Raw genomic sequence first — 15460 nt, 5'->3', positions numbered from 1 at the left:
TTAAGTGTAGATATCGGACTTGTATAATGGCTCTGTTAAGTATTTGTGCTGTACAAATTCTTGTATAGATAATTTTAAATTTTATTTTACACGTTAACAGTTTTTATCTGTACTTTTTGTTATTTTGTATGAGTTCCTTTTTCAATTTTTAACTCGACGTTTTTAGTATAAATAGTTTGATCGTTCAAGGTCTGAATTTTAGCGAGCTCATGCAGTGGATTTAGTTGTTATTTTGGGGAAATCGTATAGTGTGTTCTATACTCTTTGGCTAGAAAGAGAGCAAAAAATTAGATTTAAAAAAATAGTGCGTGAAAACAGTTAAATAGTATATTTCGTCACTAGAGCCTAAAAAGTGACGATATTTTAGCCACGAATATAAGAACAGAAACAGTAGGAATAAAAAAAATAAGACAGTGACGTGACTGGCCCGAATCCTATACAAAAAACGTTAACATGATATGGTTTTGACGGATTCAATACTTTCCATTAATTAACCTTTTTAGGTCTTTACCTAAAAAGGTTAAGGTAAAGGTAAAGGTAAAAGTAAAGGTGAAAGTAGTCTAAGTTGTATTCTAACAATATAAAGTAAAGGTGAAAATAGTCTATGTTGAATTGTAATAGTATAAAGTAAAGGAGAAAGTAGGGCAAGTTGTATTGTAACAATATAAAGTAAAGGTGAAAGAAGTATAAGATGTATCTTAACAATATAAAGTAAAGGTGAAAGTAGTCTAAGTTGCATTGTAACAATATAAATTAAAGGTGAAAGTAATCTAAGCTGCATTGTAGCAATATAAACTGGTACAAGTAATCTAAGTTGCAATAGTAACAATAGAAAGTAAATTTGAGTTGGTATAGCTCAAAAATAAATAATTATAAATTCTAAAACATCTGAGAACAAAGCAAATGAAGTAAGTTGTACGAAGGCGGGCGTTAAGTGTTGGAGTTAACGTGAAGTAGTTTAAGTAATAAAGTAAGGGTTGATGGAGAGATCTTTTGTGTGATGACGTCAGGCAAATCTGTCATCCTTTATGAAAATATTCAGCCTGTTGCCTCGACAGTGACAGGTGCTTAGGTAAACTTGTTGAAAACAAAAAACATTAACTTTTGTACATTTTGTTTACATTTGTGTGTCTTCTCATGTAACACCTCACGGTTTGTCACACAGAATTGTGCAACTTTGAACTTACGAGTGAATTAAAAACTCTTCTTTAAAAGTACCGTTGGTATAGAACTATTTGATTTAATATTATCATAAATGTGAAAAAGTGTGGAGTTAATCTTGGTAACGAAAACTTATAGTTGATCCATAAGCCAACTTGTTAGTTTTATCCTAGCTGAATCTACGTAAAATATTTTATTAATATCGGTATGCCCAAGTTGGATGAAAATGGTTTAGGGAAGTACAGTTATTTTGAAACCGTGAATTAATTATTATTATTATTATTATTTGTACCATCAAAATTATGTTTGAAGCCTTTGTTAAAATTTTACCTAATTTCTTGGCTACTGGAAATTAAATTTCAATGTAGACTTATGAACATTTTATTTTCTAAGAAATTTGGCATGTTTTTTGATTCATTATAATCTGATGTTCGTTAACTACTATTAAAAAAATTGTCGCATTTTCGCAAGGATCTTATGGTCTTGTTTAGATCCTTACAGATTTGGTGGTAAATAACAATACAAAACTGCATAGTAGTTTTAGCGGGTATCTAACCATCTAGATTGCATCATTAAAAATGTGTTTGTAAATTATTATACACATTACATAGTATTTTGAACGTGGATCTTAGACCTTTGCACCAACAAACATTTTATTTACTTTAATGTCAGTTGGTTTGGATAAAAAAGAAAGGGATCATATCTTAGAGGATCTGAATTTTCCTTTTCTTACATTCCACAATATAGGGCAAGACATTTGGGCTTGGAGCTAGCGGCCGCATAGATCAATAGGGTTCCAGTTTTATGGCTATGACGTCACAAACGCTATAAGGCCTTATACTGTTATTGGTGTTGTCTTTGGGCCAGTTCTACCTTCCACCACACATTTCCCCTGCAGTTTTTCTTCAAAACTGATGTCCACAAGGACATAAATCGTGATAGGTTATTTGACATATTCCATTCCTTGTGGTTACAGAAATAACAAAAAAAAAATGGTTTCACAAATAAAATACCCCACCCAAACCTGCAGACTAAGCGAATTTCCATTTACCTGGCTAGATTTCTATTAAAATATTGTCAGATTAATTTCCTATTTAAATAACATAAATTTTAATGAGTACTTAGCTTTGCTGTTACAGGGATTGAGGTGTGATTTTTATTGAAATGTTGATAGCTTGGTATGAAATAAATAAAATGGCCAAATTCGATTAAAATATATCCATAAACAAGCAAACTACTACAGTTTGTTTATTCTCCATAAGAATAACATGTGAATTTTAAATTTAAATTTTTTTTATTATCTCCACAACGCTCCAAATACAAACTTTGTAAGCTCTTCAAAATGGTTTGGAAAGAAATTGTGAAGTTTAGTGTTTTTAGGGTAAAAATGGGAAGAACAATGTTTACTCCACAAAACACCCCCATAATCCCTTGTTCCCATAGTCCGATCATGCTGGCGCGCGAACTCGTTCGAATAAATGTAAGTTTACACGTTTGTACCAAATTTCATCAAAATCGGACAATTTTTGATCGAGTTATCACGCTAACGGTTTAGGTCGTACCATGAGACCTACGGTAATAGCTTATTCCCTATATGAGAAAAAAAGAAATAACAAAAAACGGTTAAAAAAATAGCATCCTACCTGTAAACGCAGTTTTCTCTTTTACCCGGTTACTTAAAATAAAGACTCTTAAGTTCATATGAATCGGATATGAGAATTTCAACAAATATAATTTTGTCTCTTGTGATATCGAAATGAATAGATTTTTGAGAGCACTATTTAACTAGGCAATCTTCAACGAATCTGAACACAGCATCAATTGAGTTGGAGAAATTAAATTCAATCAAGATTAATTACTTTCCTAAACTGTAAATCCTCAATAATTGGTTTATTTTATTGCTAATTATATTTGACAGCTAATAACTAAATACAACCTAAATTTTAATCATAACTAAACCAATGAAAACTATTAATTGGAGTATAAACACATTAATATTTTAACTGGTCAATACTTTAACATTTGAAAAACGTCAATTTCATCCAAAAACGTTTTAGCCTTACAACCATATACAAATTTATTAAGTAAATGTTAACCTGGAAATACGCAATGCATTGGACTGCAGTATTAGAAAAGTATCTTTAAAATATTTCAAAATAATGAACTGTACTGACATTGGAGGTCGAAAACATTTACATGAATGTTAAGATGTGATTTTGACAAACTGAACTACAATATTTTCAATCTAATAACAAAGGCTTCATTTGTACACACAATAGGTAAGTGAAGGCTTCGCATTGAAGTTTCTGTCTTGTATTTGCCCAGTCGGCTCCATACTTCTCTATACCTCTCCCACAACCCCCCCCCCCAGTATTATCCCCCCTTCCACCGATCGGGAACAAAGGAAAGTGAACTTCTTTGTCACTTCAGAGTATACGTAACTTGACGAGCAGTGATGAACGCGTATTTCCACTGTAATGTAGATATGAAGTTACCAAACGGAAAGGTAAATAAGGAAATAATATTTAGTAAATTGTGTGTATTTTTATGATTATGAAGTACCTGTCTAACTTCACGAAAAAGCCCCTTAGCCAAACTAAATTACACCATGAAAACAACCCATACTATAACTACACTCCTTATATTTTGCTATATACTTGGTAAGCTTTTGGGACCAAATTCGCCAAAACTTGCACAAAGATAGTTCACATAATCGATTACTGTAGGTTTATTTCGGTTTCAATCTGACTACGTCCTCAAGACTTTCAAGGTTCTTTGGTGAGGTGATATTCCCCTTTTAAAAGATACTTACTTGTTTACCATAAATAATTTTAACATGAAATATTCTTTTGGGGGACATGTCATTAGGAACATTATGAATTAGGAAATCTTTAAAGAATAATATGCTTGAAATTGTGTATATGTGTAAAAAAATTAAAACACTATTTTTAACGACCAAAGAAACTATTACAATAAAAAAGTACAAATGCCTGATGCAACGATCTTTATAAATTTATTTTATTTACATAATTGATTTGGACAGATCGGATTTAATCGGACATTTGGCCCAAGAGAATGCTTCTACGAGAGTCTTCCATTTTGCAGAAGTTCAATTACTATAAATTGATTTGATATACATAATAAATTAGTTATTTTACTTTGAAAAGTTGCCATTGGTGTAAAATTGGATCGAAAAAGCCAATTTAGGCAGAATAAACTTTTAAAATAAGCTTAGTTTCATGATTGCAAAATAAATTAAACTCTTCTCTTATTTCATTTAATTAGACCAGGTTGGTCTCATGGCCTTTTCTTACACTTAACCTGAATTGGGATGACTTGTAGCTAATTCTAATTTCATCTCAGACATATAACATTTCTTATTGCTACCTTTAAAAGTTCTAACCTACTCGCCTCATTTCAACCCCCCTCCTTCGTTATAGTTACACTACTAGAACATTAAAATTTGTTTTACAATTTAGACGTTTTCAGTGTTTTTATAACTCTACAAGGGAAACGATCTAATCATATTGTAATACTATTGACTACGGCTTATCGGGGATTATGCTCTATTTGAATCATTTAAACATGCCAAGATTTCTGTTCCCGATCATTGGGCTTAAGAAAATGGTCCATGCTGACGAAACAGCTGATCTTAGTCAGTAATAACACTACACACATGTCATCCTCTCTGCATTATACCATAGATAAAACATACATTCATTCTTCACTCATATTTCGCACCTAGATAGCGTCCCCATTTTCAAAATAATTGATAACGATTGATTGATTGTTTAACCAGCACATCGTATTTGCTTTGATCACGATTCGAATTGGCATCCATAAAAATAGGCATTTTGGATATGAAAAACGTGTTTTGCAACCTAATAACCATTTAGTAACAACCAACGTTGGTAACAACATAACGCGTTTAACAACGTAATAATTGCTACTGTAACAAATTATCGTATTTTATAACAACTCAGCGTGATTCGCAACGAAACAATGTTGTAACTTATGTTTCTGATGGCAAAAAAAGGGAATGCATTGCGTAGAATCGCCAGGTGACTTTTGCATACAATTTGTAATGAATCAAGTTCAAAAGTTGTTTCCTTGAACTTTGTCTCATTTCGACGCTTGACATTTGCCCTTCTTTGGAATGTCAACAACTAAAGGGCAAAATTTGTCTGCAATGCTAGTAAAAATAGTCTCTCTAGAATAAATCCTCAATTTAAACTCAGTCCTTAAAGGCCAGCTGAGGAAAATGTTATCAACTGTTTAGTATCCAGTAACTATTGCCTTTGAAGCCCTTTTATGCACCTTTTATTTACAACCTAATCGTCGCAACCTGTGGATTTGAAGGACATTCAATCGACAATATAAATAGTCTACTAATTGGAAACGCCAAAACATATAGGGTAAACAGTAAAAAATCTCATAACATGTCTTTGATTGATCCACACGAATGAGAAATTTATAGGTATAGAATAAACAGTTTACTGAGTGTGTGTAATACCATACATCGTAGCCAACATCAAAGCAGTTTCAGTTCAGTTCATAGAATTTAAAAGTTTCACATAACAGCATTGTTTACTTTCATAACAGCACAGTTTTACTCATAACAACGGACCAATGAGGTTCAAGGATTGAGAGAGAAGAAGTAAAATTTTATTAGAACTTCAGCTGTTTAAGCCAATTTAATTGTTGAGTGGTGCAATTAGGCCCCGGCCACACGAGGCGGTTTAACCGCGCGAAGTTAAGCCGCGCGAAGTTAAGGGCTTCGACAACACATTGAATCAAATGAGAGTGGCCACACGAGGCGAAGTTTAGCCGCATGTGCGGTTGAGCCGCAACATGTCGTCCCCCGACCGCGCGAAGTTAAGCCGCGTTGGAGGGGATGACACACGTAGTCTTATGAGAGTGGCCACACGATACGGTTCGACCGCGCGGCAGCCGCGCTTATTGGAGATATTCTTCGGACATTTCCAGTGGTTTTTGAGTTTGTTTTATGTATTTTTTACCGGTTGTGTGGTGTTCAAACAATGTTTGATACATATGAACTCCGAACTATGATTTCGCATGTGCTCGTAAAAGGTTTGGAACACAAAAAATTGTTTTTCCGTTATGAAGGGATGGACCCAATGATTTATGTTAACGTTCCAGATCACTACACGCTTTTAATGCACAAACTAACATAAGTGTTTCGCCCATGACTAAAGAGAGTGAACTGAACTATGTTTTAATAGAGTACTGATACTGGGAAAACCCAACAGGAAGCGGTTCATCCGCCCCGTGTGGCCAGGTACTTCGCGCGGCTTAACTTCGCGCGAAGATAAGCCGCGCGGCTTAAATTCGCCTCGTGTGGCCAGGGCCTTAGTGTTGGGTGTTTCGTTTCATCACTGTCAGTGGCAATGAGAGGTTATAAACGACAAATAGTCTCTCTTAGAAGTTATGAGTAGTGATTTTTAGTAATTAAAACACTGTCGTAGGTAAAGTAGAGTACGAAACTCGCGTAAATAGTGTTAGCGACACTCGTAGACGTTTTTAAGGTACTTGCCAAGGCTCGTACCATTTTCTACTCTTTTCGTTAACACTACATTTACGCAATCGTTGCGCAAACTACTATTATAGATTATTGTTGATTTATTTTCAACACCCATTTGTTTATTCCCAAATTAGTATGATTCAGTACAAAACAAACTTCTCGACACTCTAGCAAGTGTAGTAATGCAATTCTTATCTCGACTCGTGGTTTTTGTCGATCCAACAATTTTGCATTGCTAAATTGTTGCAATGTACAACTCGAACGACCTTATTGATAAGAGTTTGCGTGTTTCTTATCACCGGCGTGTGCCTAGTTTTTTCTGACCAGTAATTACTTATCTATTCTTACTTTTGCTTCTTACATTAGCTGTAAACACGTTTGGTGATGTTTTTAGTAAGCAAGATAAAAATGTTGTTAATATCTTGTTAAGTACTACCATTAAACACGAAATTATATACTGTTATATACCTTTCCAGATTTCTCTGTAACAACTCATTCTTTCTAATTGTTAAATAACTTAAGTTATTTATAACTTCTTTATGGCGTATTTTTTGTGCTTTCAGGTTCTACTGTAATTGTTGGCACCAAAACGACTAGTGTCATCCCCACCCCTGTAATAGTATATTGTAATCGTATAAATATGTAGCAAACAATTCATGTTCAAATTTAGGCCAGTTTTACGACGAAAATAAACACGGTTGAATTGAACCGCAAGAGTGCGCTGCGTTCAATTACTATAGATTTCTACTGTATAGTGACACTGACTTTTTTAATAAACTGAAATGGCAGCTTAGTTTACCATATCTAAACACACTTTAATTACCAACGTTTTGAAAATTAAGGAAGATAATAGAGAAAAATTGACACTCTTCGTTATAAGTTCATCCAACAAAGTTATTCGAGTGAAAAATGAGCCACAACTAGTTCACATAATGGATCTACTTTAGTAGTGTAAATTCATTAGTTGAAAGAAAACAAAACAATTGTGACTGTAATGTGAGAAGGTGGGGACTTTTCAAGAGAGCCGCCCACTACTCTTCCACAGTGCTACAAGGGTTGGGTTAGCTTAGGTTAGGTTAGTTTAGGTTAGGTTAGTTTAGGTTAGGTTAGGTCAGGTTAGTAAAGTTTAGGTTAGGTTAGTTTAGGTTAGGTTAGTTTAGGTGAGGTTAGTTTAGGTCAGGTTAGTTTAGTTTAGGTTAGGTTAGCTTAGGTTAGGTTAGTTTAGGTTAGGTTAGTTTAGGTCAGGTTAGTTTAGGTTAGGTTAGTTTAGTTTAGGTTAGGTTGGTTTAGGTTAGGTTAGGTTAGTTTAGGTTAGGCTAGTTTAGGTTAGGTTAGATTAGGTTAGGTTAGGTCAGGTTAGGTTAGTTTAGGTTAGGTTAGTTTAGGTTAGGTTAGTTTAGTTTAGGTTAGGTCAGGTTTGTAAAGTTAAGCTCCGTTTAATTCAGTTTAGATTATGAAGTTATGACAAAAAAGGTAGTGTTTACCATAATAAAAGTTCAAATGTTTAATTTGTAAAACAAATATACAATGACCTAAATGTGTTCCCTTTTTCTTGTGTTTAGAAAATGGTTTTGTAAATACTGTAGTACCTTGTTAGACATTACCATAAACTAAACTGAACCTAACCTAACATAATCTAAACGCCGCAGCGCACTGTAAAAGAGTGACTGCCCTCTTCTTTAAAATATATGACAAACAAATATACAAAAATTTTTAAAACTAATAATCCATCCATGAAGATTATTTTAAAGAAGGAATCTTCACATCTGATTTATGTAAGGCTTGAAGTGTAACACATGCACCTGTGAGATATATACCACTGCGGATGGCCATTTTGCTAGTTATTTTGCGCACTCGACAATAAAATGCAAATGTAAGTGCATCGGTGAACAGCTACCGGCCAGATAAGAAGTTGCCGTGTTTCTTATCAGTTTTATCAGGAAACCACCCATTCAGGCTGTATCCAAAGTCGATCCTTGCCAAGGCCATTGTTTCGTATTGTTTAACAATGAGGCTACATAATCTGCAAATGCTTATGATTTCATTAAGTTTTGAAAGTTTTGGAATTGAAATCATTATCGTGGAACAGGTTAGCAAAATTATAACATAACGTAGCAAAACCTTACCTAACTTAACCTTCCAGCATGTTGTAACCGAATAAAATAGGGGAGTTCTGAAGCTTATTGATTCGGACCACATAGATCAGCCTCAGAACCAAAGTATTATATTGTCTGTGCTCAGAACAGCTCAAAATTTCAGGGAGAACCCAGAACCATATAACCACTCATCTACCCCGAAAAAATAACTTTTTCTACTGGTCACGTAATCATATCACAAATTTTCGTAGCAAGTGTTAACGTAAACCGACTGAAATTGGTTTTGTATTACTTACTTATCTAATTTTAAAAGTTGATTTTTTTATTTAAAAATCTTAAACGGAACCCCCAAACAGGCATTGCATTGGGGGCCCTATATTTTCTTTTGCATACAGATGTAAATCAATTTATTCTACATTAATTTTTTTATAAATTATCTTAGATATTAATTAAGTAGAGGTATTTAGTCAGAACTGGCAAGACTCATAAATTTATAAACCAGTGTTTGTTTTTGATTTTTCTACAATTAATTGTAGAAAAATCGAATATACATTCATTATTTACAATTCACTATTCGTTAATGAACTGAGGGTGAAAAATCCCAATTATACTGTTTTATCATTAAAGTATTATATTGTCTGTGGTTTTATTTGGGTACTTACGTATTATAACGACCTTACATAATAATAACCTAACCTAACCTAGCCTAAGAGTTGTCAGGTTATTCTAGGTTGGAAAGATTTTGTTATTAAACTAATTAAAATCTTATTTGAACGTCAATGGTGTGGTATAATATGAAGTACATTTTATTTGTAGTATCAATCCTAGAGGAAAAAAAGTGAAACCTAAAAATTTTTCAATAAAAAAATTCAAAAGTAATAAGGATTGGGGCCTAAAGACCCAAGTAGTGATTGTGAAGCACCGAAACACCTTCAGTTAGGCCAATCAACCACGTGATAAGGTAGAACTGATAAGCGAGTTGCGTGTCCAGCGGCTCTTATCAGTGGAGTCCCTCGCACACGCCAGACAGACGATCAATAGTGGATGCAACAGTTCTCCATAGTAGTCTTCCACGATCATTTCGACTAAATAATAAACCATAAAATTGTAAGAAAACGGCTCTTTTTTATCAGGGTGGCTGGTCATCAGTGTTACAAAATTTTTTTGGCGTAAGTACTAAGTAAATGCAGTGTAATGATGCATATAAAAGGTTCCAAGTCCAAAAATTAGCTTCCCAAAGAATTATTTTATGTTTTTCAAAAATAACTATGTTTTCAAACTTAATACAGCTATTTCTCAGTTAGGGCCTACCTGTAAATGGATTTGAGTAGACAATGTCATTTTCGTGTTCTACATTAAATTTTGAATAAGAATAATATAAAATGACGGAGTATCAGTTGTAAAAACTCCATTGTAAATAGATTCAAAGATAAAAATTAAGATGTTTGAAAAAAATTTAAAAAAACATTGGTCTATTGTATTTTTTCACACCCTGTATACAAGAAAGTGTCCGAATATGTTAAAAACTGCGCCATTTTATAAGCTTTCCAACCATATGCTACACTATTGAGGTTTAGAAATTCTGTTGTTTGTTTTAGTGTTTTGAATACCAGAAAACAGGGTGTCTTTAACATGAAAGCCGGTATGTATTAAGCAAAAGTTGTATTTTTGTTTCAGCTTTAACAGTAAAAACAGTAAAAAAGTTCCCTGTTTTCTGGTATTCAAACCACTAAAACAAACAACAGAATTTCTAAACCTCAATAGTGTAGCATATGGTTGGAAAGCTTATAAAATGGCGCAGTTTTTAACATATTCGGACACTTTCTTGTATACAGGGTGTGAAAAAATACAATAGACCAATGTTTTTTAAATTTTTTTCAAACATCTTAATTTTTATCTTTGAATCTATTTACAATGGAGTTTTTACAACTGATACTCCGTCATTTTATATTATTCTTATTCAAAATTTAATGTAGAACACGAAAATGACATTGTCTACTCAAATCCATTTACAGGTAACTGAGAAATAGCTGTATTAAGTTTGAAAACATAGTTATTTTTGAAAAAAACATAAAATAATTCTTTGGGAAGCTAATTTTTGGGCTTGGAACCTTTTATATGCATCATTACACTGCATTTACTTTGTACTTACGCCAAATAGTATATTTCGTACCAAGGGCCGAAAATGAGGTTTTGCCGGCTCGAGATAGTTTTTAAGTTCAAGACGAAGTCGAGAACTTAAATCGATCGAGAGCTGCAAAACCATTTCGGTCCGTGGTACGAACGCTATTTTTCGCCACACTATACCCTATTACCACTATATTTACCACCATAATAATGCACACTGATAGTCAACACAACTACAACTTTAAGGTTATGTAAAGAAATAATTTGAGGAATCGGCAAAAATAAAAATAAATAGTTGCTAGGCAACAGTGACAATAACACAATTCTATTGCAATGCTATGGATTTTGATTGTGTATTTAAAATGCATTCATGTTTTAAGTAAGTAAGCGGACAGCTGATTTTGCGGCCCCGGCCTGTAAAAACCTGCTCGGTCCCCAAATTACGATGACAGCTGGCATGGCCAGCAAAACGTAACTTTCAGCCACCAATTAACGTATGCAATACACCCAAAAACATCATAGTGTGGTGAAAAAACTTTTGTGACACTGATGACCAGCCACCCTGTATATATTTCATGGGTGGTAAGTTTCTTTCGGCAAAAAGAATCAGCTGGAGTTGAGGAAGTTTGTGAAATCAAACAGCTGATTTTACTGAAGAAAATGTAGAAGATGAAAGTACAGTAATATGTTGTCTTTAAAATTTTGGTTTTCGTCACATCACATTGTTATATTTTACTGTCGTAGAGCCTTGATAAATTAGAGTTTTAAAGAATTTCAGTAAGATGATTTTGAAATTATGAGGCTATTGTGTTTGCGGAGTAATATAGGTTAGTAATCTTATAACATAACCTAATATAACCTAATATAACCTAATATAACCTAACATAACCTAACAAAACATAACATAGCCTAGCATAATCTAACATAACATAACCTGGCAAAACTTAGCAACCTAAAATTGCAACCCAATAGGGGAGTGAGCTCTCTTAAACCCCTAAATTTGTTGTCCTCGCTTGCGGGGTTGGTTACCCTCAAAATCAAGGGTAAATAAGGGGGTCTCTAGTACATTCCCAAAGTTTTAGTGTAATATAAAATCTAATAGTGATACATACACAATCACAAAGTAGCATATATTATTGGGAAAATATAAGATGTATTGGCAAATGTACTCTATTAGATAAAATAAACATTTGGAAATTAAAAAAAAGTTTTTAAGGATTTAAAATACAAATTCTGATCCAACAAACTTTTAAGTTTCGAAATTAATATTTGGAAACCATATTCCGACATTCTAATATAATAATTAAACTTATTAAACCCATAAATACGGTTAGTTTAAATGTTTTTGTATAAAAAATACCCTGAATGTTTTGAAATCTTCTACACTTTCCTCGGCGCTCTATACTAACGATTAAGCAACTGCGGGTTTGCTTAAGTCCGTTTTAAAACCCTGTCACGTTCCACGCACTACAGTAATTTGGACATTGCTTCCTCCTGGAAAGTGGAATTTATTCGTTGAGTAGGGGAAGTAAGAAAACCCACCCTTAAAATATTTACTCCTGGCTACAGTGATTATTAAGCTTTAGATTCGAATGCAAACACAATACTTAAACAATAATGTGAAAGATTATTTTTCTACTGTTTACAGAAGCGTGGATTAAGGGTTGTGTTTTATTTTTTCATATATATATATATTTATTGTCCTAGGATTGTTTGTTAGGCACGAGCCTGGTATTGTTTTTCATATTACTTAAGGCTAGACCTAGGCGTTGCGGCATTACCTCTTAGATAAAATCCATTGGTGTTTTGGTGGGATTTGAACCCGGGACCTCTTGGACCAAAGTCCCGCGCTCTAACCACTAGACCAGCTCGCTCCTCTATTTTTTTTTTATATTAGGCCTATGAATAATCAGTTGGTTAGTAAAACCTTTTATTTTCGGTTAGGTTAGAGATCTGAACCGGTGACGTAAGCAAGTACAACTAGGCAAAGTTTGATCAAAGTTACACATATTCACTCAAACGCAATTGATATTTTTCAATACTTATTGTAAGGGAACCGTCCAAACTCGGGTAAACTATTTTTTATAGTGTACCAGTAGAATGATAAATTATTTCTGACTAATAAATAAATCAGGATCGAATTAGTAACCTTCAGATTTAGAGAGAGCATTATGATAACCACCTAAACATTATCATATTGCAAAGAAAATTTGATTGGTTTACATTAATTTAAAAAATGTTGTAGCGACGACAACAGGTAACGAAAACAATCAAGAACTCAAGAACAGATCCGTCCGATGAAGAGTAAGAGGAGGGGGGGGGGGGCGAAGCTTAGTGAAGTGTGACAGTATAATTACAAGCACAGTGATGTGGAGCGCTGTAGTCAATCAGGGCTGCCACCCTACGCGCAGGAAATTACTTTACCGCGTCAATATACCCTCCCTTACAGCCACAGGGTTGCCACTCGTGCCATAATTGCATGGAAATGAGATACAGCCGTTAATAAGCACCTGTGAGATTTATTTTGAATCTAAGTAACACTAATTCAACGCGATACGTATAATTGGGGGTGTATTTCATAGGTTGGCCATTTGACCGACATGCCAATTGATAGACAAACCAGTTGAGCGATATTTAAAAATAACACATTCAACCGTGTTAATGAGCAAATGTAAGATCTATTCTGATTCTAAGGAACGCTAATTCAACGTGATGCATATTATTATATGGGGTAAATTTCGGAGATGTGGGCAATTTGATCGATTAATTACTTGCTAGTCAAGCCTATTGCTCGACACTTTAAATTAAAAGACCAGCTGTGATAATGAGAGCTTGCTATTTTTATTTTGAGCAATGCTAATGCCAACCGATACCATAACATGTGGGGTATATACCGGAGGAATTGGCCATTTGACCAACATGTCACTTGCCAGTCAAGCTAGTTGGCCGGCTTTTAACATTGAATTAATAAATGTGAAAAACCACTTCGTCGAATAGTTGCAAAACCAAAATAAAAGAGGGTACAGATTTTTCTTATTGCATATAGGCTATATATATTGTATATAGGATATACCTACTACTTTTTAATATTTATCAGATTGTGGGATCATCATTTATTTGCATTACGCATTACCTTTTGTACAGCATTTATACAACGATTAGCATTACAGCAGCTGTATATACAATAATGTGATTTTCGGGGGTAAGAGTGTAATTTTAGCGGTAGCTTGGTCTGACGTTTGGGCCTCGTTGCAGATGGTTGTCTTTAAAACAGAAACGGAGAACAACAACAGTGCCATCTGCAATGAAGCTGAATCTTCGCGCTGCCTTAATTCTAAAATGGATTAAGTAGCCTACTGTATTTGGCAAAAGAACTTTCTATAAACTGTCAACCCATTAGGTTCTCCGAGAGGCCTGTATAGTGAAGCAATAGAGAGCCTTAAAGGTAAGAAGGGTCAATCATTGGGAAGACCCGAGGAAGAGAATCGTCAGCTTTGACTCACCCGGGCTGCTATGGACGTGGTGGGCTTCTCCAGAAGGTCCCACAGGAACTGCTGGTAATGTGCACACTTTCCCTCCCCGAACTCCTCCTCATCCCTCTGCCTCAGGGACTCCGCCTCCTTCCTCATCTCCTCGTGGACGTGCTCCTTCCTCTGGTGGTACTTGTGTTGGCAGCACGACTCCAGGTACAGCTCGTCCACGCCCCAGTACTCCAGGTCGTCTGAGAACGCGAGCACACACATCTCGTCCACCAGGTGGAGCTTTCCGGTCCGGTAAAAGTTCAGGATGGATGAAAAACTCTTGGGATGTCTATCGAAGAAGTATTCGTTGTCTATGAGCGAGTAGTCGTCACACAGCTCTGTGATGGCCTCGTGGGTGTTGCAGTCTCGGAGGCGGCCGAGGCGCGTGTGTGGAAGGCGTTCTAGGGTCCGCCACAACACCTCGTGCTTCACACCACCCACGTTGATACACACACGGCGGTTCAGCGCCTTCGACCGCATGATCATGAAGGGCTCGGGAGGGAGGGAGGACATGGACCGGGAGTGTGAGCGGTTCTGGAGGTTCAAAGGGAGTGGAGGGGACGGAAACCTCACTTCCTTCGCGTCCTCCCATCGCACCACCGAAGGATCTCGGTCTCTCATGTCGCGCTCCGCGGTCCTCTCGTCCCATCGCACTCCCGAGTCTCTGTCTGCGGGCTTGTCGTCCCATCGGATCCCGGCGTCCCGGTCTGTCGGCTTGGAGTCGTCCCATTTCACCACCGACGGGTCGGGTCCCGCCATACCCCCCGTCTACCCCCGACCGACCCCGTCCCTCCTCACCCGCACCCCCCGCCGCTCCATCCTGCGTGATCTGGAACAGACAACACAAATGATCATGTATTAACGTACATGTTGACACTATTTGTTGACATATTTTATTAACTAATAGGGTTCTATTTGAAGTTATTTAGGATTCACAGTTTGTATGCATTTATAATCAAGTAATATTTACATATTATTACAAAGAAGGCTAACTTAACGTTAAATAATCCCGT

General features: G+C 35.5%; 1 protein-coding gene across 6 annotated transcripts in view; it reads right to left on the bottom strand.

Annotated features, from left to right (window-relative positions):
• The window catches only part of LOC129002876 (potassium voltage-gated channel protein Shab-like), a 55352-nt gene extending 40098 nt beyond the window's left edge, over positions 1-15254 (bottom strand). For all 6 annotated transcript variants that reach the window (XM_054430984.1, XM_054430981.1, XM_054430982.1 and 3 more), the window contains exon 1: positions 14430-15254. In XM_054430984.1, coding sequence (XP_054286959.1) covers positions 14430-15206 — 777 coding nt within the window. In that variant the 5' untranslated portion in view covers positions 15207-15254. The remainder of the gene's footprint in view (positions 1-14429) is intronic.
• Between the last annotated feature and the right edge of the window lie 206 nt (positions 15255-15460).

This window comes from Macrosteles quadrilineatus, unplaced genomic scaffold (genome assembly GCF_028750875.1).
Source record: "Macrosteles quadrilineatus isolate MER2022 unplaced genomic scaffold, UCM_ALF_1.0 Scaffold_9__3_contigs__length_116548681, whole genome shotgun sequence".
NCBI classification, from domain to species: domain Eukaryota; kingdom Metazoa; phylum Arthropoda; class Insecta; order Hemiptera; family Cicadellidae; genus Macrosteles; species Macrosteles quadrilineatus.
Note: the sequence above shows the minus strand (reverse complement) of the source record. Positions and strands in the feature narration are given on the sequence as shown.